This window comes from Rhipicephalus sanguineus, chromosome 11, assembly GCF_013339695.2.
Source record: "Rhipicephalus sanguineus isolate Rsan-2018 chromosome 11, BIME_Rsan_1.4, whole genome shotgun sequence".
Taxonomy (NCBI): Eukaryota; Metazoa; Arthropoda; class Arachnida; order Ixodida; family Ixodidae; genus Rhipicephalus; species Rhipicephalus sanguineus.
The window spans coordinates 100092615-100112823 of NC_051186.1; the positions used below are offsets into that span (position 1 = coordinate 100092615).

The window sequence follows — 20209 nt, forward strand, 5'->3', positions numbered from 1 at the left end:
TGACATGACGAGACCACTAGCGACACTTTGTGGTTCGTAGATCATTTGAAGCTCTCTATGAGAACTTCGAAACATCGTGCATTTTGAATTTCGAGTAATTAACTCTACAACTTGAAGGCAATTACAATTTCGGAGAGCTAGCTTCGCGCTGTGTCATTCGCGCGTTGTTTAGCTACCCATGGGTGGCGCCACCGCTTGGCCACGTCGCGTGCGCTTACGTCATTCGTTGATTCCACGGCCCCCAAGATTCCGCTGGGCTAGAGGGTGGAGGCAGCCATATTGAGGACTTCCGGATTCGCCAGGTCCCCACTGAAAAAACGCCGTAACTCGAGTGCAAGCAAGCCAAAGTTCTACCACAGACTCGCCTCCGCAAGAGCCACAGAATGACTACGATGAATCCAGAATAGTAAGTGCCTTCGACACCGTTTACCGGCGTTTCCGAGCGCGAAGTGCACAGGGGTGTCGCCGGTTAAGCCTACACCGCTACGTGTGTTGGCTCCGTCGCCGTGTGGGGGGCCGAAAGAGAGAAGCGACAGCGAGGCATTCGTGACGCCTCCACGTCAACGTCGAGTTAGCGCATGTGGAAGGTGCCTGGGAGGCCTTTCCCTGGCAGATTCTACCGCTACGGTTGCGCGGACTATGATTTTTTGAGCGAGCGTGGTGTTTCGCCGTGCGCTGCTAAGCGAAGCGCGTATGAAAGGTCCCATTGATTTGATGCCACTTGGTAGTCACGGGATCTGGCTGGGGTTAGCCAACCCGTCGTAAAACGGGCTTGGCCCCCGACGGCGTAAATCAACGCTGGCGTGCTCGACTCGGGAATGTTTCGGGCTGCAATGTCGGGTGATACATTTTGTTCGAGCCAGCGGGCGTTTTGTGCCGAGGCGATAACGATGTGTACTTGTTGCGGAGGCAGGCTTCGCTGGAATAACGCGTGTAATGTGTAGCGACGCACACTACGGTTTTTCCTCGTTCGGACGTTATTGCACGTTGTTTTTACACCCGTTGACGATGGAAGAGGGCTCGTTCGCATGTCGCAGCATGTTTCGAGAGACCCTCTTTGTTCTGCTGTCTTCTCCGGGCAAACTTTTTTCACTGTTGCCTTCCCTCACCCTCCCGTAGGTGGACAGCTGTTTTTTGCCCCCTAGGCCTAACTAGCTGGGTGTGTTTTCAGTCGCTGGTTCTATCGCCCTGATGCCGCGATGCTTTGTCAATGCCCTTCGAGCCCGATTCAGCACGCCTGGCGCCGAGTTGCATTGTTCGCGACTAGTGACCGTGATAGTCGAGGTTGTTCTACATTTGGCTCCGTTTGTGAAAGTTAACGAAGCGCTGTGAATCTCCTTTCAAACGTTACAGCCGTGCGAAATCGCTTACAAAAAACGACATTTGACATAGGTGTGCTTTCAGGTTGATTAATGGATGCAATACACCCGCATTGTTCTTGTGTGAAAGTGTTGAAAACGCCCGCCTCTCTCGAAAGCTTATCTTGGCGAACACAGACTTTTTATGGCTTGCATTTTACGAGACTCCGTTTTGGGCGGCTTGACTTGCTGTCCGTTCTTGGAACAGTTTTCATCTAAAAAAAACAACCTCCGCCGACTTCCTCGTTGGACGAAAGGCCTTGTTTTTATCGAGACCATAAACAATTTTCCGAAGGCTAACCTGTCTACGTTTATACAAAAGCTGGCTCAATGAAAACGTTTCTTGACAGCTTGTCAAACCACGGCAGGCCGCAGTAGTTTGGAAAAGTGGGTTTTCACGTAACAGCTACGCCTTCAGATAAGCCGCATTAATTAGTTCGTTAGCTACGAAACTAGTGCAGACTTATCGTCCTTTTGGCTGCTTTCGACAAGCGCCCCGATCCTGTTTGCGAGCGCTTTTTCCTCTGCGCACGTTCCTTGTCACACTTGTCGCAAGTTTTGATGCTGACGCAACCCCACACCACCTAAATAGCGAAGCTTCTTCGGGCATTTTATTTCTGGCATCAGCGTGCGTGGCGAGCCTGAATTGTCTGGCGGGCTGCGCCATTCCATGCAAAGCTCTTTTCTTGCATCGTAGGTAGTTTCGTAGGCAGACAAAAAAACACTTCGTCGTTGTGTGACCGATCGTTTGTTGATTGTACGACGTTGTGCTCATTGTCACACGTCTACAACACACTAAACTGCGTAGTCCTGGAAGGTGTGCGTTCTCAATTGAGATCCGTTAGGCTGTTCGTTTGGGCCCGAGTTCAACGACCCGAGCACTCGCTGCGTCATGGCTTTCGTGACGTGTTCGGTGATGTTTAATAGCAAAATGACCTCTCGTGCTCCTTTAGCTTCAAGGCCGCACTTAACTATTCACGTTATTGTTGTTAACAAACCACCCACGTACCCGCGTAGACTGCTGCGCAGATAGTTGACACAGCCACCCCGTGACTGACAAGTGACGTCATGTCATCCACCGCGAGCTGCAACGCAACAACTCGCGTGACTCACGGCTTCAGCGCGTGAAAATTTTGAGGGAGTTGTCTCACTCTAATCACGCTGGATACGTACAATCGTGAAGAATAAGTTGTTGTGCGCCGGTTTTTGCTGGGCCGGTATGATAGCGATCTGCGGCGCGTGACTTGTCAACAGACCCGTCTTGACGTCTAATCGATTGGTCGATGTGTCATCGCGCTGCGCGCCCCTTGTTCCGGCACCCGCCGTGGTGGATTAGCTGCTATGGGTGTTGCGCCGCTTGCCCGTCGAGGGCGTGGGTTCGATTACAGTCCACGCGGCCTGATCTCGATGGTGGCGAAATGCCATAACAACCGTGTATTTAGGTGCATTAAAGAGGAAACCGCAGATAGTCAATATCAATCCGGGGGTCTCAAACTATGGCTTAAGACTAACTGATATGGCGTTTTTGGGGCGTAAAACGTGATAATTTTATTGGATCGTGGAACTAGCTTTGTCTGTGGTTGGTCAGCATGATGATAAACCTGGGCTTGACTACCTGTGATAGTTCTTGTTCCTTGGATGTCTGAACGCTGGCACACCAACCAGGAAAAGCTCGTTTCTTTTTTTAAACACACACATGGACTTTCCTCGGCATTGTGGATTGCGTTTGCTGCCATGCGGCATTCCGGGCCGTACAAAACGGGTTGCAATTAAGGAGGTTGCCTACGGCGTGCCTAAAAATCATATCGTTGTTTGGTCATGCAGAACTGCAGGAATTAGCTGCATAGTGGAAAAATTGCGCACGAAGACGCAACGAAAAAAGTACACAAGGTCCATCGCATTCAATGAACACGGAATTAAATTGCTCAACAATACGGGATGGTGTATCGGTTCTGTTAATGGTTTTATCGTTCTTATGTAGAGGGAAATGCGGTGCCGTGTTGCCCATGCGCAGTGATTGAGGTGGTTATCCAGAATGTATGTATGGTCCTTGTTATGGAATAAAGTTCAGTTGTTAGTCTGCGCTAGACTTTGTGTACTTTTTTTTTTTCGTTGTCTTCGTGTGGTGCGCGCAAGTTTTCCGCTGTGCAGACGTACCAACTAGCCCGCCTTTCCGTCTTATTGCCGGAATTCGCTTTTGAAGTTTCCACAACGCGAAGATGCGATCGTCCGGCGCTTGCGCGTGGGCTTGTCAAAAACGAGAATTCTAACTAGGTGACTTCTGCGCGTCTTTTTGTAAAAGTGCGTGCCTCCATGGTGGACATACAGGCCGCCTTGTCGCGCGAAGATGAGTAGTGTAGGGGCGGCGGCGGTGTGACGCCCGGAGGGAGCGCAGCGGCGGCCCTGTGCTCTACGCGGTGTTTCGTAATCCTTTATCCTTCAAACATCGCCGTCCCCTAAGTGTAGTGCAAGCGCGCGTCGTCGAGCAAGGCCGAAGTCCTTGATAAGGGGAAGCGGGGTGGGGGGAGGGGGGGGGTAATGATTGCGAAGCCGTCAGCTCTGCTACAAGTGCCGCTTTCCTCCTCGCCTTTTCACCGGAGGTAACATCAACGACGGGCCGCTTTTCTTTCATGTTTCGTTATTGAAGGGTAGAAGCAACGGTTTCGGATGACACAAAAAATATTTGTACAATACTAATGATTGACAACAACAAAATATGCTGTGCAAGTCTGCGGAATTCTGTGTGTGCGTGCTGTTTGTGAGAATTTTCCCCCATACAATAATGGCGAATTTAGGGCACTGTGGATATCTGAATGAATAAATGTCATCGACATTTATTCGTTCGACATGGATAAATTCAGGCTTCATGTCGGACTACCATTCGATGACGCCCATTCACGTGTTCTGTCCCTAGACTTGTCTCAGCAACTTACATTAAGCATGTCTGTGATGAGTGTGCATTTCATGAATTGTGGGAACTCTGCACAACAGTGCTGCCTCTTAGGAATTTATCCATTCAAGCTGACCTCTTTTAAAAGTTCGCTGATGTGGGAAATGTCTGTGCTAACTTTTCAAGTGCAGCTGTGCTAGTGTGGTAGTTAATGTACTCGACTTCCAACCCCGAAGGTTGCGCGATTGAATCCCGGCCACGGCGGCTGCAGTTTCTATGGAAGCAAAATACTAGAGGCCAATGTGCTCAGATTAAGGTGCACTTTAAAAAATCCGAGGTGGTCGGAATTTCCGGAGCCTCCCACTACGGTGTCTCGTACAATCATGTTGTGGTTTTGGCACATCAAGCCCCAACTATTAGCTTTTGACACTTTATTTCTGAAAAGCCCTCTGTTGCTACACGCAACTTCATGTTTAACAGGCAGTCCTACAAAGGCTGGAAAAATCCCTCTCATTGCTTGTATTTGCAATTGAAAAGTGGTGCAAAACAAATATTTATATCTGTATAATTTGGCATAACGTGTCTTTCTTATTGTAAATAATGACACTTCCTATGTGAGCAGGAGCCATAGATTCCTTAGAGTGCCCCGTGGTGTGGTATTGGTTTTAGCCAAATACAGCTGTTTGAACGCTAATACTGAGACTGATGGCACAGCACACTCATTGGGCATAAGTGACCAGTGACTGCCGGAGCCTTTACCTTGGTGCATAGTCCCCGATTAAAAGTGCTTGTTCAGAAGGCCCAGTGCTGAGGCGCACTTTTAGTGCGTAGATGTTGCATGACAAGCAGGACACGAAGTTTGCTTCTCTGTTTGTAGGAATATGACCCTGTGTTATACACTTACAAGTTCAGAAATAACTATGTGCGAATCACAAGCCATATTTTAAACCCTCTACTGCAGCACTTCATTGTCACAGCAGCCATACCTTTTATTCATGCTGCTGTTTCGTACACATAGAGGAACCAAAAGTTATACAGGTCACTGTACATTTGGTGCAGGTTAGCTTACAGGTTACGTAGGACAGGAAGTTTGGAATGCATGCTTGTGTAATGCAGAGTTCATTGAATGTTAAAATTGCTTGTTCGCTATGCCAGTGCCATTCAGTCGCCATAAAATTGCTCTGAAACCTTGGCCCTGTTGTGAATAGGGTGCAGGTAGATATCATTGTTTGGTTTGGCATACCATTTCATGTTCTAATAAGCTGAGTCGTGTCTTGAAAAGATACGCTGGCTAGGTCAGAGAGTACATTCACGTGCCTGATAAGCTGGTGGGCTGCATTTCACACAGCTTTTTGTTGGTAGTGAGCATGCGATGGCAGACGTCTTTCCTATTTTTTGGCTGATAGAAGTAGTACATTCTACAAACTGTTTGTCAGTTTGGGCCTCTTGAGTTGTTTTGAGCTTTGCTGACTCAATAAATTGGGCATGCCGTTAGATTTCCAATAAAAGTTTACTTCTTGCAAAGGTTTGTAAAAACTTTGCTGAACGACCTTATTGTGAATTGCAGGGGTTGCAGAGTACGAAGTTGCGATCCCTTTGCATGCTTCTATGCCTGTGCTTTGTGAGATACCTTGGAAGCTTGATGTATTCAAATGTAGCATGGATTTGCCTTTGAAAGTTGGCAGTTTCAGTCAGCTCTACCTTGTTGTAGGAAGTGGGACGATTTTGCATTGTAGAATGTCTACACTTAATGATGCCGACTTGTCTTTTTTTTTAAATGCGAAGCATTTCTTAGCGAACCTCTGGCACTTTGAGCGTTTCTATCTACGTATCTATCTATCTATCTATCTATCTATCTATCTATCTATCTATCTATCTAGCCGCCTACGTCTGGGCGCTCTCATGATCGGCTCCTTAACTTGGTGTAGACCAAAATTGGCATGGGAGGGCAAGAAGACTTGACGAATATGACTGTCGGGTCTTCACATGAATAACGCGAAGATCCTGTCGCGTACGTCGTCGAACCCTCTCCTCCAGACCCGTGCGGCACATACCCGTTTACTAGGGGCCGCGGTGTACGGGTATGCGCCACAGGTGATTGACAGTTTATATCTACCCAGGAACGGCGAGAACAGACATTGGTGACTTAAATAGAAGAGCGTGAAGAAAAACCGACATCGGCAGCGTTGACCCGACGAACGGAAAGAATGAAAATTAGGACCGCAGCAGGAATCGAACCCAAGCATTCTGCGTGGCAATCAGGTATTCTACCACAGAGCCACGACATGTACATAAACTGGTTTGGAAAAAACAGCCTATGGAGGCGTAATATCGGTGCAACGTCAATTGTGGTTATGGTGCTGGCTATCTAATTTTGGAACAAAGCAATAAACACTACATGATACTCCTACGATACAGGCGTCATATCAGATTGACGTCTGTGGTTCCGGTGTTGGCTCCGGTTTTATAGCAGTCTAATAAACATTACATTTGTATTCCTATGATTCAGCAAGCTATATTGATGCATTGCACGACCCCGGAGGAATACATTAACGAAAGTTACGTATGATATTAGCCCGCCAGAACGCCGCAGTGTATTCTTCATTTCTTAAGAGGCTGGGCGATGGCCTCATGCTGACCGAGGATGATACCAGGTTTACTGACAGCCGCTTTGTAGACTAGGCTACGTAGGCCACATAGGCCCAGGTAGTCTACGAATACGACAAGCGCCATCCATTTATGTTGGTCTACCTAGCACTATACAGGCCTACCAGCCTGAGCGGCCTATACCTCACCAACGCGAAGGGTGACTTCAGGTTCCGACATGTCGCCGGCTCTATCGACAGACAATTTGTTGACGAAATGACGGAGGCATCCACGATTTCCAACAGGTGCACAATACGTCATACTTCACTACACATGGACCCTTCGTCACCGCGATCACGACCGGATCCAGTTACAAGTCATGACGAGCTGTTGGTGCTCACTGACTACGGTGATGATGACCTTGTTCAAGAACTGTCAGGAACTTCTTCCACACATGCACACGGGTTCGTGAGACGTGCTTACGTTCTCCATCACAAGGACAAACGCTACATATCAGGTTACTGCTCCTGGTGTTGGTAAACCCATGTTGCCGTACGCAGCGTTACCCAACTGTAAACAACTGGTTATATAACACATATGCTGCTCTTCGACGTATATGTGTGCGTGTAAAATTTATGCAAATCCTTAGTGTCACTTTGTAACGTTTCGCTCAGAAAAAATTACGCCACAGTCAGTTCCGCCGCATGCTTCGCATACATCGACTCTCACGGTGCGTGGGATCTGCCGAATTTTTTTCAAGAGCAGAATCAGTAGCCAGCTAATCTTATTGTTCTCTTTTAGCGTTGCACAATGGGTGGTAAATGTGTGTGCAAGCCTAATTTTTTATGGTTGTTGCAAGGGTGCACGGCGTAAGTGGTAGATGGGTATTCAGAGGCCAGCTGCTGGCTTGTTGCATAAGCAGGTGGCACATACATCACGGAAGTTTTTCCTGCTTGGAGACCTTGCTTGCGGGAATATGTAATGAAAAATGCTGTTGTTTAGAAAGGGACAGGGATATGGAGTTCCCCTTGTGAAGCAAAACTTCATTGGGCACTAATTTCTCATGAGACAAGTCTATCTATAGCATTGTTACTGGAGGTGAGGCTTTTGATTTATTCCAATTATAAGTGGCCAGCATATGCGGGATGCCGTACTCTGTTACATACTTTGCAAGCAAATCTGTTGTGCCAGTATTGCAGTCATAGTGAAGCTCAGTGTTTCATTTGCAGTGCAGTTTTTTTTTATTACCCGAGGCTTTCTGGTAAATAACTGCCGTGCATAATACTCAACTAGTGGATGTCCGGTTACATCAAGTAACGCTTAGGTTACAATTCTCAGTCTGCAGTTAGCATTTTCTGTTGAGTGTAAACCAAGCTTTTAATAAAAGCCACTGATTGCAGAAATTTCGCTATGCTCGTTTGGTTATAATAACTAGGTTCCAATCCATCACTTGGGGGGGCGGGGGTGGCTTTCGTTTGGATTGCAAGTTTGTAATGTAACATAATGCATACCCGAATCGTTCTATTATTGGTTGCCCGTGCAGTCGGTCTCCAACACTTGCTGCAAGAGTTGCCTGCTGTTTATGAATTTGATTGCAGCTGTGCTCATTATTCCAAACTATGATTAGCCTGTAGTTCAGCTAAAAAGGTGCTGTAATGCCAGGTTTTTTTTTTAATTAGTGGGCTTATCTTTATTACCTTGAAGGGACTACACTCAGTTACAAACTAAGAATGTCAGCTCCACCCACAGCCATCTGTCCCTCCCACAGAGAATTTGCATAAATCATCCATCCCATAGCACTTACTCATTTTCGTGACGTCAAGCACCTCTCGGATGTTTCAGATAGCTGACTTCCCCCGTACGGACACACGGTTGTGTCACTTGTTTCAGTTCGGAAACTTGGAACGTCCTGGCAAATTTCATCGGGGATTTTGACGAAGAACCTTTCTCTTAATGTGCTTAGTATCTACATTAGTTGAAAAAAAAGTACTTGCGGTTCGAGCAGAAACAAGCTAGCACAACTGTCATTCACAGGTGAAGGACAGAAACACTGCAGGTCTGTGAGCTGAGGTTACATGTGGTGTTAGGGCTGCATTTGTTCTTGTGGTGGCCTCTTGATAAGAGGCCACGTTTGTCGGTGGAGTCAGCCTGGCCACAGACATGGGCACATCGATGATAAATGAGTAGTCCAAGGGTATCATCCCCGTCTAGACATAACAACACGCACATTCTTAGAGGGGCCCCAGCTGTGTACACTAGAAGTTGGTGTGACAGTAAGCACATAAAAAGAATATGTACGTGAAAATGGGGAACCAATGTGCAGCAGAGAACAGCGGCACGGAACTACACACTGTTAGTTTGCAGTACTAAGCAGTCGGTAGCACAGCCTACGCGCGTAGGGGACTAGTTCGTTGCAGGCACACTCGCTGGTTCGTTCTCAGTGATGTCAGACGTGATGATAATCCTTGCGGAGCTGACACTCTGATTTATTTCTCCGTTCCTTCCTTGGATGTCTGATGACTGGCATCACGCCTGAATTTCCAGTGTGCACACTGCTTGACTAAAGAATGGCTAGGCCTTTAGGGCACAACTCCTTGGTGCCGTTTCGTTTGTCTCATGTCATTATTAGTGTAACCGAACGAAAAGTACAAGGGAAGATAAGAGTGAACATAGAGCATAACAAATTGAATGACGCTGAAAGAAATGTGTGGAGGAAGCTACAGCGGAAAGATGATGTGGAAAGCGGAGCATGAAAGACTGAGATGGCAAAGAGTTCGTGGAAAAAAGTGGAGCCTTTGCACCTGTGCCATTGCCCTCGCTACAGAAAGTGTTATGTGCAATTTGTGTACCTGTTAGCTGAAAATAAGCTAGGCAGCCAGTGGGAGTCTGCTGCTGAGGCTTAACGAACAGCCCCAGCAGGGGCTCAGTGCCGCCGTCGCCAGAATCCAGAGGTGTGCGCTGCTGAAAAAAACACCTAGGGGTGCGTGCTGCAGAAGTAGTTTTAAGTCTTGCCCCTGACAGGACCCAGCTGTTCACTTGTCTTGAATTCAAAGCACCTAGACAGCTGTGTCAAATTTTGCGTTAGGAACTATTGTGGTCATGTGTGATCTTTTGCGATTCAAACGAGACACAATCTGGAAGGAAGATTTGATTTTGTAGTGTTGAGAAGTTGTTAGACAAAGAAAGTTGCTGGATTCAACGTTTCAACTATGGTACCTTTCATTGTCACTCTGCCTAAACGAAGACGAGAGTGCTTGCCAGCTTGTTTCAGTGACATCGCTCTTTCAACATCTTGTCATCGCATGCGTTATTACAACATGTACAGTTCACAGTACTCTCAAGAGCGTGTGGATATCTCCGTGAAATCTGCACAGTTTCACGCTGAAGTCACCAGAACAGCTGTTTAGCCTCAGTGTGCAAGTCTAGTCATATTTCAGGGAATACACGATCAGTTTCCCTAGAGATCTATATGTGGTTTGTTCATAACTTGTTTTAATTTTAAAAAATAAAGCCATTTGTTTTTTTGCAATATTTGTTGAAGTGTTTGTGTTTCTGTTCACTTTGGTGGCTTGTGTCAACTGCAAACTCATCCGTGTTCCCTGTTCTTTGCAGCGACTATTTATTTAAGCTTCTCCTCATTGGCGATTCGGGGGTGGGCAAGTCCTGTCTGCTGCTCAGGTTCGCGGTGAGTGTCCACTTTTGAATAGATGCTTTGGCACATCAATTAATTGTGTTTTTTTCAAAAACATGTTATAAAATTAAGGGTGTCAGTTATTTTCAGTTAGTTTCGCTTTATTGCACGTAAGGTTACAAATGGAGTTTGTACAAATATGCAGAGGGAGTTCCCATAGTCAAGACTGTACAAGGCACCTCCCTTTAGAATTGAGTACAGTAAAGCAGCTCTACACAAGCACAAAAGACACCGTACTATGCAAGTCACTAGCCAACAAGGAAAAATATTTTAATTACGGGTAGCAGTTGCTGTAATAACGGTAATGGTGAAATGATTACATAGAGTGAAATTTCCAGAGCTCTGTCTTGAATAAGTATCCATTAGCTGTTTACCTCATTTGGATGTGGGAGATGTCGGCTCATTCTGGGTGGTATCTCATGCTCTAGATTTGAATTAATGAAACATGTCCACTTAGTTTTTCTTCTAACACGGTGTCATTGCTTGAAGGCTGTGTTTACTGTTGCTACATAAATGGCTGCACTCTGTTGCTGCTTGGAGAGCATTTTTGTGCTTTTGTGAACTTTGCTTCACACAATAGTCACTTTAGAAGCACTGCTCACTGTAAGCCTTGCTAATGGAGGTTTTTGTATGGAAAATCGTAATTTCCGATATCCTTGCAGTGCAGCAGTCTCTCTGTAATAATACAAGCCAATCTGTTGTAGGGACACTTTCAGAAATGCTTCTAATGCTGAAATTCAAAAGACAAGGAAAAGGGTTTGTTATTACGACTAGCATAAAACCTAGAATGTTGACTACAGACTCTCATTCAGTATGGTTTGTGATAAGCACGGGTTTGACAGCATTGGTGTCATTTTGGTTGCATTCGAATTGCGTTCGGCAACCATTGGGGCTATGAGAGACCTGAAGCTTCTTTCACAGTTGCTGTGGTAGTTACAATTGGTTTAACCAACGAGAAATAGTGTTCCAGTCGGCCTTTTAACTTGTTCATAACTTGGTGTTCAGGGCACATCATTGCAGTGTAGTCAACTTTACTGCTCTGTTATTTCCGAAATCGGAAGCCAAGTGTTGTAGGAGCCAAGCCACGCATGATGATAATCACAGCCAACTAATTGTGAACATCTGTGATCCATTTAGTTACCTTCCTTGGATGTCTGAGTGGCGCATTGGCATTGGTTTCGAACCAGAGACTTTTTTTTTTTTCAAAAGCAACATCTATAATTGTGCCTTTCTCTTTTTTCTTTTGCAGGACGACACATACACGGAAAGCTACATCAGCACAATTGGTGTCGACTTTGTAAGTTGCCTGTTTGCTTGTATGAAATGTTGTGTATGGCTGTTCACGAGATGAAATTTCTACTATTCTTCATTTACTTGATGTGTGCTCTGCGTCCACACAATGTGGAACTTCTTTGAAGGGTTTTGATTGAACTATTTGGGGGGGGGGGGGGTGAATGTTTAGTAACAACTTCAGGTGATCACTAGTCATTCAGAGTTCCTCACGCTGTTTTGTGGTTATTAATGTCCTCATGGTTTGCCGCAAGAGAACCCCTGGAACACAATGTTGAACAAGGAGTATTTCTGAGGCCAACATTTCAATAGGGCCCATATGGAGACAAGTCCCCATGTGAAAACGCCCCATTTTTTTCTCGACACTTTAGGCCTCCCATCTTCCTTCAACTTCTATCTCATTTGGACTCTCTAAACCTAATTCTGTTCATAACACACTGCATGAAATGTACTGTGTTTACTTGGTTGTGCCGCATCCACGATTGTAATGTGCACACTATTTTGGAAAACGCCAAGTCCGTGGTGGAAAGAACTGAAACTGATTTTGATATTTCAGGCAATTATAAGTGAAATTTCCTTATTTGTTCACATGCGACTTTTTGATGGTAAGAATCTGCTATTTGCTCTTCAGAAGAGACTGTTCTCGCATATAAGCAATGGTTGATCGGGCGTCTCTCATCAGAGGGTTAGATGCTTCCTTATCACTAGAGTTGGGTACATTTTCAGACAGATGCAACATTTCCACCTCTAAGGCTAAATCACGCAAGCCTGCACCACTCTATAGTCGGGTACAACTTTAGAAGGCAGCAGCATTTCCTCCTCAAAGGCCGATGAACATAGACCTGCACCAATGGGCGCGCACTCGGGACTGACGTCATGAGCGGGACGGCCGGGGGCTCCGCCTTCGGAGAACATCGGCGCGTGCATGAGCGGGACTATTTCTTTAGTCGCGGAGGTGATCGGCTGTCGTGCTTCAGTCGTCTGGGTGGGTCCTCTCCTGCCGTCTTAAGTTGTATCCGACTATAGACTGACGGCATGAGTCGGATAGAGCTGACTCATGACGGATGAGTCAGATTCTCCGTCAGAGAATGTGGCCGACAACATGAACAGAGCTATTTCTTTTTTGTCATGCTGGCAATCGGCTGGTACAGTTGTCATCTGGGCAGACGCTTCTTATGTTGTACCTTACTACAGTCGTGCTGCTTGCGAGATAATTTGTAGCTGTCGTTGCGGCAGCATCCTGATTAGGGTGGAATGCAAGCTTTCGTGTGTTGTGGTTGCTTCTTGAAGAACCACAGCTGTCAAAATCTTTCGAGAGCTCTGCATTACAGTTGCGGGACTTTAAAAAAGAACCTGCAGTTTATTTTCACTGGCTGTGTTTGGAAATAAATTTTCGTATTGTGTCACGTTGGTGTGCAGTCTTATCCACCAGAGAAACTTGTGCACAAGGGCGTAATACCCCTGTCACACGGGGCAACTCAAGTGCACTTTGAGGGAGTGCACTTCGCCACTAGTGCCATTCGCATGCTGTCACACGGGAACGTTTAGTGACACTCGCTGCAAAGCGCACTTGCCGGCGAGTGCGTTCGCCAAACTCACTTCGCCGAGACGGAGTGTCTAGCCTCGATAGCAGTGGCTCGAGAATAAATGAGTTATTATCCGAAGCCGAGTTTATAGCATTTTTGAACTATCGTTTTCTTTATTAGGAATATTCTTATGCATTAAAACATACTATAACACAAAAAAACTACTTTGCTATTCTCGTTCTCGGGCAGTTTACAGCCACGACCGCCAGGGGCATGCCCAGCGCACGCCGTGCAATGGCTGCAGCTGCCGCGTTTGTACGTAAATTTTATTTTAAGGGCTGGTTATAGCTGTAACACAGTATTACTTAAAAAACATTGCCTGAAATAACAAATATCTGTTGTGCTACTTAAGTACCCATCGCCATTACAATCATTTCCAAAGTGCACTTCCCTTTCTCGTGTAGCAGCGCGCTGCCAAAGTGCCATTCTGGGGGCGTAAGTGCACTCGCTCAAAATGACACTAAACTTGACAGTGTGACCGGGGTATAAGACTTCGCATGATGACACAATGTTTCGGCAATGACCGGCTGTGACTGTATGCCCAATCCGTTCCTTTGGCTGTCTGAGACGAAGTCTTTACCCGAGTGCACAGCAAAGGGTTTCTCATGCGTTTGAGATTTTGCGGAAAGTTGAACCAAAATTTTCAGATCGTATGTTTTTAACCCTTTGAAGATCTTTTTTCGCCAAATGCGACCTGTCAGGGTAATTTTTTATTGAATATTTAAAGTGCCGAGTGGCATCACATCCTCATTATACAGAACTGCTTTTGGTTGGAATGGGCCACTGTCTTTGTTTTCCTGCCATGGCTCAACCAATTCGTTGGAATGCCATATTTATAACACGCAAATTCGACATGGCAACGTGTAGGCCGCGCTAGCCAGCGTGAGCATTGGTTGACTTGAGTCGTTACGTGCAGTCGCTGGTTGGAAACTGTTGCGCCACCGATGCTAGTTGCCTGTGTGAATGAGCCTTTATTGGCTCGGTTCCGTGTCTCGTTGCTTAGTCGTGTCCAGCAGCCAGTGCTGTTAGACTCCAGCCAGAACGAGCTGAAACTTCAGATGAAGTTGTTCGTACAATTTCAAGACAGCAGAGTTCAAAACAGCTGAGAATATATTTTCCTATAATTATAGTTGAGGTGAAAAGATTACCCCTCCCATCCCCAATGTCGTCTTAAAGCTCAATAGAAAAAATCGAGTCTCATTGCTGTTGCAGGTTTGCTGTGTATGTGGTGAAGGTGCTTTATTGAAGTTGTCCATGCGAATATGTTTTGGTCTGTGTTAATATGGCTTTCCATCTTTTCTTTTTCTTCTGCAGAAAATCAGGACAATAGAACTAGAAGGAAAGACCATCAAGCTGCAGATTGTAAGTACGACTGCCCTCCATTCCATAGGTGTGACACGTCTTACCCGTTGAGATGCTCGGCTGTAAAACTGTGCCCAAGAGAGGTGGCAGTTTGGTTGACACGATGGCACGACGGTTATGTGTACTGATTGCATTTTCCACTTAACCTTCCTTGGATGTTTGAGTACCAATTAACTGCCCCTTTCTCTGGCTTGCTGCCAATGTTGTTAGCTTGGCTCAGAAGGCAAACATAAATCCTCAAAAGAGTAGCTACAGCAGTTGAAACCTAGCCGAAACAACAGTGGAGATTGCAACTAAGTGCATATTCACGTGTATATTCATGTGTATATTCACATCCACCGTGTTGGCTCAGTGGTTGTGGTGCTTGGCTGCTGACCATAAAAGACACTGGTTCGATCCCGGCTGCGACGGTTGTATTTTGGAGGCAAAAATGCCAGAGGCTTGCGTACTGTACAATGTCAGTGCACGTTAGTTAACCCCTCATCAAAGTTTTCTGGAGCAGTTTAACTATGGTGTGCCTCATATCACGGCTTTGGCACGTGAAACCTCAGCAATTAAGCGCATATTCATGATGATTAGACATCTTAGGTGCATTATATTCACAAGTCATTTTTGTTATGGTAAGGTACAAGCAATAAATTACTTTAGAATGCGAACTCTACTGAGAATGTGCTAGCTTGCTGCTATTAGCGACAGCTTGGATTGCTTCAAAACAACACAGAATGTCCACTTTCCTCTGTGCAGAATACCTTGTAATGACTGTTCACCAATTTGCGGTTGTTTATATATTTCAAACCTTGTGAAACGACAAAGCAACTTCGGTTGCCTTCATCTTAACATTAACTGTATATTGTACATTTGACATCACATTGACCTTACGAGTGACCTGGTTTGTTGGGGATCGAAGAAAAGTAGGGTCGGGTGACTGCTCATTTCGGTTCCAAAATTAAACCTTGAAATCAGAAAATGCAGGCAACATTTAAATTAAGCGGTGTCTTTGAGTGTCTTTCATCTTTTTGGTGAGCTTGGCAGCACCCCTCAAAACAACAGCTTACGTGCAGGGCCAAAGGCATTTTCTTCAGTGAGCTTTGCTTACTCTCTTCATCAGAAATATTGGTGTTTGTGTACAGTTCACACCGTGCTGCAGTAATTACACATTCTTAATCACTTCTGTCGGAGGTAGGTACACTGTTGCTTCTTGGGGAATCTTGTTCTGTGGTTCTGCAGTTTCTTTTTTGTGGATGCAGTACTGCGCTCACTATTTTATGTAATACGCATAGCAGAACTGCACAAACTTTTACGTGCAACACCAGTTTTCGCACATAATTTTAGTAACCGGACCTTTGTTGGAAAACAATGTTGCCAGAAACGAGATTGAGGGTAAAATTGACCGAAATGTGTAAAAATGAATTTCTTTCCAAAACCGAAATGCAAGGAAGATTGAGATCTCCAAATAAAATCATTTTCCATGGAAAAGTACTTCCACTACAAAAATTAGCTCTAAACACTGCAGTTTGTTGTGCCAGGCGGCGAAGCAGTTCCCTGACACAAGACTAGTCGGAGTGTTGCACACTTTGCAGTCAATTGTTTCAGACTCGGTCTATCTCTCATTGTGGCATTTCTTGCAGTTCAGTATTTCATCTTCGAAGGCTGGTGCTGAACTGGCTCTGATGCAAACGCCATAACTAGGCTTTAGTTGTCCTCGTTCAGTATGATGAAACACTGTGTCTGTGAGCAGTGTGGAAGGTATCGTAAACAGCGTTTCAAACCATCAAGGGTTCGAAACTGCGCGCAGTGCTAACAGTGCCCAGTGAGCTCATTAAGGAAAGAGTTATGTTGAATTCCATTGATGCAGTCGGAGCAGGTATGATCCAATGACAGAGTGAGGGCAGGAGTCAAGCATTCCAGTGAGAGTCTGAGTGGATTCAGAGCGGGAGTCACCCTACAAAGCAGAAAAAGACTCTGCCGCTGAAATCGGCAGAGTCGACCGGAATTCGGTGTGACTTTAACACATTTGCCTGCTTAGGGGTGCCACCAGCACTGTTGGTAGTCAGTGTGTTTTGCCAGTAATACAGTAGAACCCCGCTGTTACGTTCCTCACTGCTGCGTTTTCCCGGCTGTTACGTCATTTTCCGCCGGTCCCGGCATAGCTCCCATAGGATACAATGTATTGGGAACCCCGCTTTTACGTCGTAACTGTCGGACGTTCCCGTATGATACGTCGCGAAGTGCGCTCGGAGCCGACCGAGTGACTACCAAAGAGAGCGGCCATGGTGCATTTTCACGCAGCTTGGCCTCGTTTGACCGTAATATTAGCCGCATGAGAGTCGCAAGCAACAGAATCTTTCAAGTGATGCAAACAAAAGCATGGCCTTCGAGATTCAAATTGCAAAGATGGCGTCTATGACGTAACTGCTCGCGAAAGCAAGGCCTTCGAGATTGGCATTTACAATTGACAAAAGCATTGCCTTTGAGATTTGTATTTCACAAACATGGCGTGTATGACGTAACTGCTTGCGAAAGCAAGGCCTTCGAGATTGGCATTCACTTCTGCCATCGCGTTGGCGTAGACTCATCATCATCGTTATTTGTCGGAGAACGGGAGGAGTTCGAGCTGGTTGGAGCTCGCATGGTCGTGCGTGCGGTTCGCGGTCGGACTCGCCGTGCCGGTCGCGATTGCGTGTGCTTAGTTCTTTCATGCCTACAGCTGCTGGTGTTAAAAAAGTCACATACGTTGATTACATTTCTGTGGATGAGGCCGTCCTAAGCTCCGCGTTTCTATCCATCGACTAGATCGCGGCTGAGTGCGCCAATTTTCGTGCTGCTCGTAAGAATTGAAATAAAATTCATACCACTAAATATTTTGCCGTTTTTCCTGTTTTTCGTCTCTTACGTTTCCCGTCTCTTACGTTTATTTCCTACGGTCCCTTCAAAAACGTATCAGCGGGGTTCTACTGTAGCAGACAACATGGACGGCTCGGCAAATTGTGCAGTATTTCTTCAGATGCTCGATAGCAACAGCTCGGAGTCAAAGCTCTAGTTCCTGCACGAGCGATTCATCAGATGGTGACAGCGACGCTGAAACTGCTGCGGATGAACGCGAATTTGACAGCGGAATGGAATGCCTACACGCAAGGTATTCTGGGCAACTCATCACTCGACAGATAACACTTCCACTTCCGCCTTGTACCAACTGTTCCAGTTGCGGATTCGGAGGTGCTGCTCTGTGCCACAGTCGAGTGCTCGCTTGCAGAGTCCATCGGCTGCTCTGACTATGGCATTTGAATTCAACATTGGTTGAGAACTCGCTTGAGTTGAGGTAGCTTTCTGGTGCATCACACCACTTTGATTGGCTAATTGGTATCATTCACCAGAGTGACTTGTGCATGAGGGTCCTAGACTGTACGTGATGACTCAATGTTTCGGCAATGATTGGCTGTGACTGTATGCCCAATCCGTTCCTTTGGCTGTCTGATAGTCGGGGACCCGAGTGCACGACACAGGATTTAGTTGAAATTTGTGTACTTGCAGTGAAGCATGTCTTCTCTGCAGCGGTGAATTTTAGCAATGCACAAAGTATTTATGGACTGTGGATTTTTTTTTTTTTTACAGCGAAAGCTGTTATGAGATCACAACGGCTGGTTTTGGTGCCGTAGTGGTCGGCCGCTGCCACCGGCATCCATAACTGCTTTCGCGCACAGTGAGGAAAGGAAAATTCAGGGTCCAGCGGGATTTGAACCTGAGCCTTCTGCGCGGCAGTAGAGTATTCTACCACAGAGCCTTGCCGGTGCTTGAAACTCCTTCGCAAGAAGACCCTGTGCAGGTGTCATGTTGGGCAAGGATTTGTGTCTAAAAATGTAATATGGTGTGGTAGAAGACTAAAACGACAACCAGGCATTGCACAATGCGAATGGCGTAACAAGTAGGTGGTTTAAAGCTTCCCACCTAATACAAAGGGCTTGGCCATAATTCATTAGCCGCAGCATCAACAATGTGCATATAATGCCATACAAACGCGTAGCGGGTACCTCACTTCTCTGCAGAACGATGACTGGTGGCATAGCGGGTACTTCCCTGCTCGTGAATTTGGTTTTGCCTCTAAATGCCACTCCTCCAGCTTTTGCTGTGACTGCTGCGTGTTCTGCTCGTGCCTAGCGTTTTTTTTTCGCTGGCAACAGTGAGGCTGGGGTGCTACGCCTATGGTAATCATCATCGCTATGTGGCATTGCCTTGTGGGCTCCATGGGGCCGGCGTACCACACAGTTTGTGGCAAAATCGGACTTACCATATCGCACCCAAAATCATCTGATTAACCGGGCTCGCGCAGTTTGAGTTATTCGGGCTATACTCCATGTTACGCTAGGATTTTGTTCTGATGGAAATACTGTGCTCAGTATGTTATGTAAACACATAGTAGCAGAATTGCACAAACTTCCATTTGCAAAACCAGTTTTTGCACACAAGCTTTTATAACCAGCCCTTTGTCAAAAACAGATGAGTGGCCAGAAACAAGATTCAGGGATAAAATTGAACAAGTTTTGTAAAAACATACTTCCACCCAAAAAACAAAATGCAAGAAAAATTCAGATGTACAGAGCATTGCCATCTAATAGGCAATATCTCCAAATTACTTTTGACGGAAAAGTACTTCCACTACAAAAGCTTTTTAACGGCAAGCAGTACAGTGTGGAGTGGCGTTTGGTGAAGCAGCTCGTCGACATAAAATATGGCGGTATGTTGCGCGTCTTGCAGTAAACTCTTTCATGCTCGGTCTTCCTACCATTGTAGCATTTCTTGCAGTGTTTGCAATGTTTATTTTGGAAGGCTCGTGCTGAATAGGCTCACATGCAAACTTTATATGTAGACTTTAGATGCGCTTCACGTCCAATGAAGAAGCATGTCTATGAGCAGAGTGGAAGGTCTCGGAAGGGGCATTTCAAACAATGAGTGACTCGAAACTGCTCAGGGCTAATCGAGCTCAGCGAGCGTGGCAGGGAAAGTTCGTTGACAGCTCATTTGAGTTCAGGTACCTTTCCCAACGCCTCACACCACTTTGATTAGCTAATTGGTCTTATTTGCCAGAGAAATTTGTGCACGAGGGTGCAAGACTTCGCATGATGACCCTGTGTTTCGGCAATGATTGGCAGTGACTGTATGCCCAATCCGTTCCTTTGGCTGTCTGAGAAAGTCGGGGACCCGAGTGCACAGCACAGGATTTAGTTGCCTGTCTGAAGCATGTGGTGGGGCGGATTTTAGCAATGCATGAAGCATACTATTCACTGTTTTTTTTTGTTTATTGTTTGTTTGTTCTTTTTTTCCGCTGGCAGCATTGAGGCTGGGGCATTGCACCTATCGTAACGATCGCTATGTGGCATTGCCTTGTGGCTCGATGGTGCCGGCATGTCTCCCATGTTTGTGGCGCAACCGGGAATTACCATACAGTGCC

The 20209-nt window shown here is 46.0% G+C and overlaps 2 protein-coding genes across 2 annotated transcripts in view; both read left to right on the plus strand.

Annotated features, from left to right (window-relative positions):
• LOC119373402 (kelch domain-containing protein 3) overlaps positions 1-20209 on the plus strand; it is a 536457-nt gene that overhangs the window by 469823 nt on the left and 46425 nt on the right. The window lies entirely within an intron of this gene.
• The window catches only part of LOC119373635 (ras-related protein Rab-1A), a 37936-nt gene continuing 17933 nt past the window's right edge, over positions 207-20209 (plus strand). Inside the window, exons 1-4 of the mRNA XM_037643688.2 lie at positions 207-406; positions 10447-10519; positions 11775-11822; positions 14716-14763. Of these exons, the coding sequence (XP_037499616.1) occupies positions 384-406; positions 10447-10519; positions 11775-11822; positions 14716-14763 (192 nt within the window). The 5' untranslated portion in view covers positions 207-383. The remainder of the gene's footprint in view (positions 407-10446; positions 10520-11774; positions 11823-14715; positions 14764-20209) is intronic.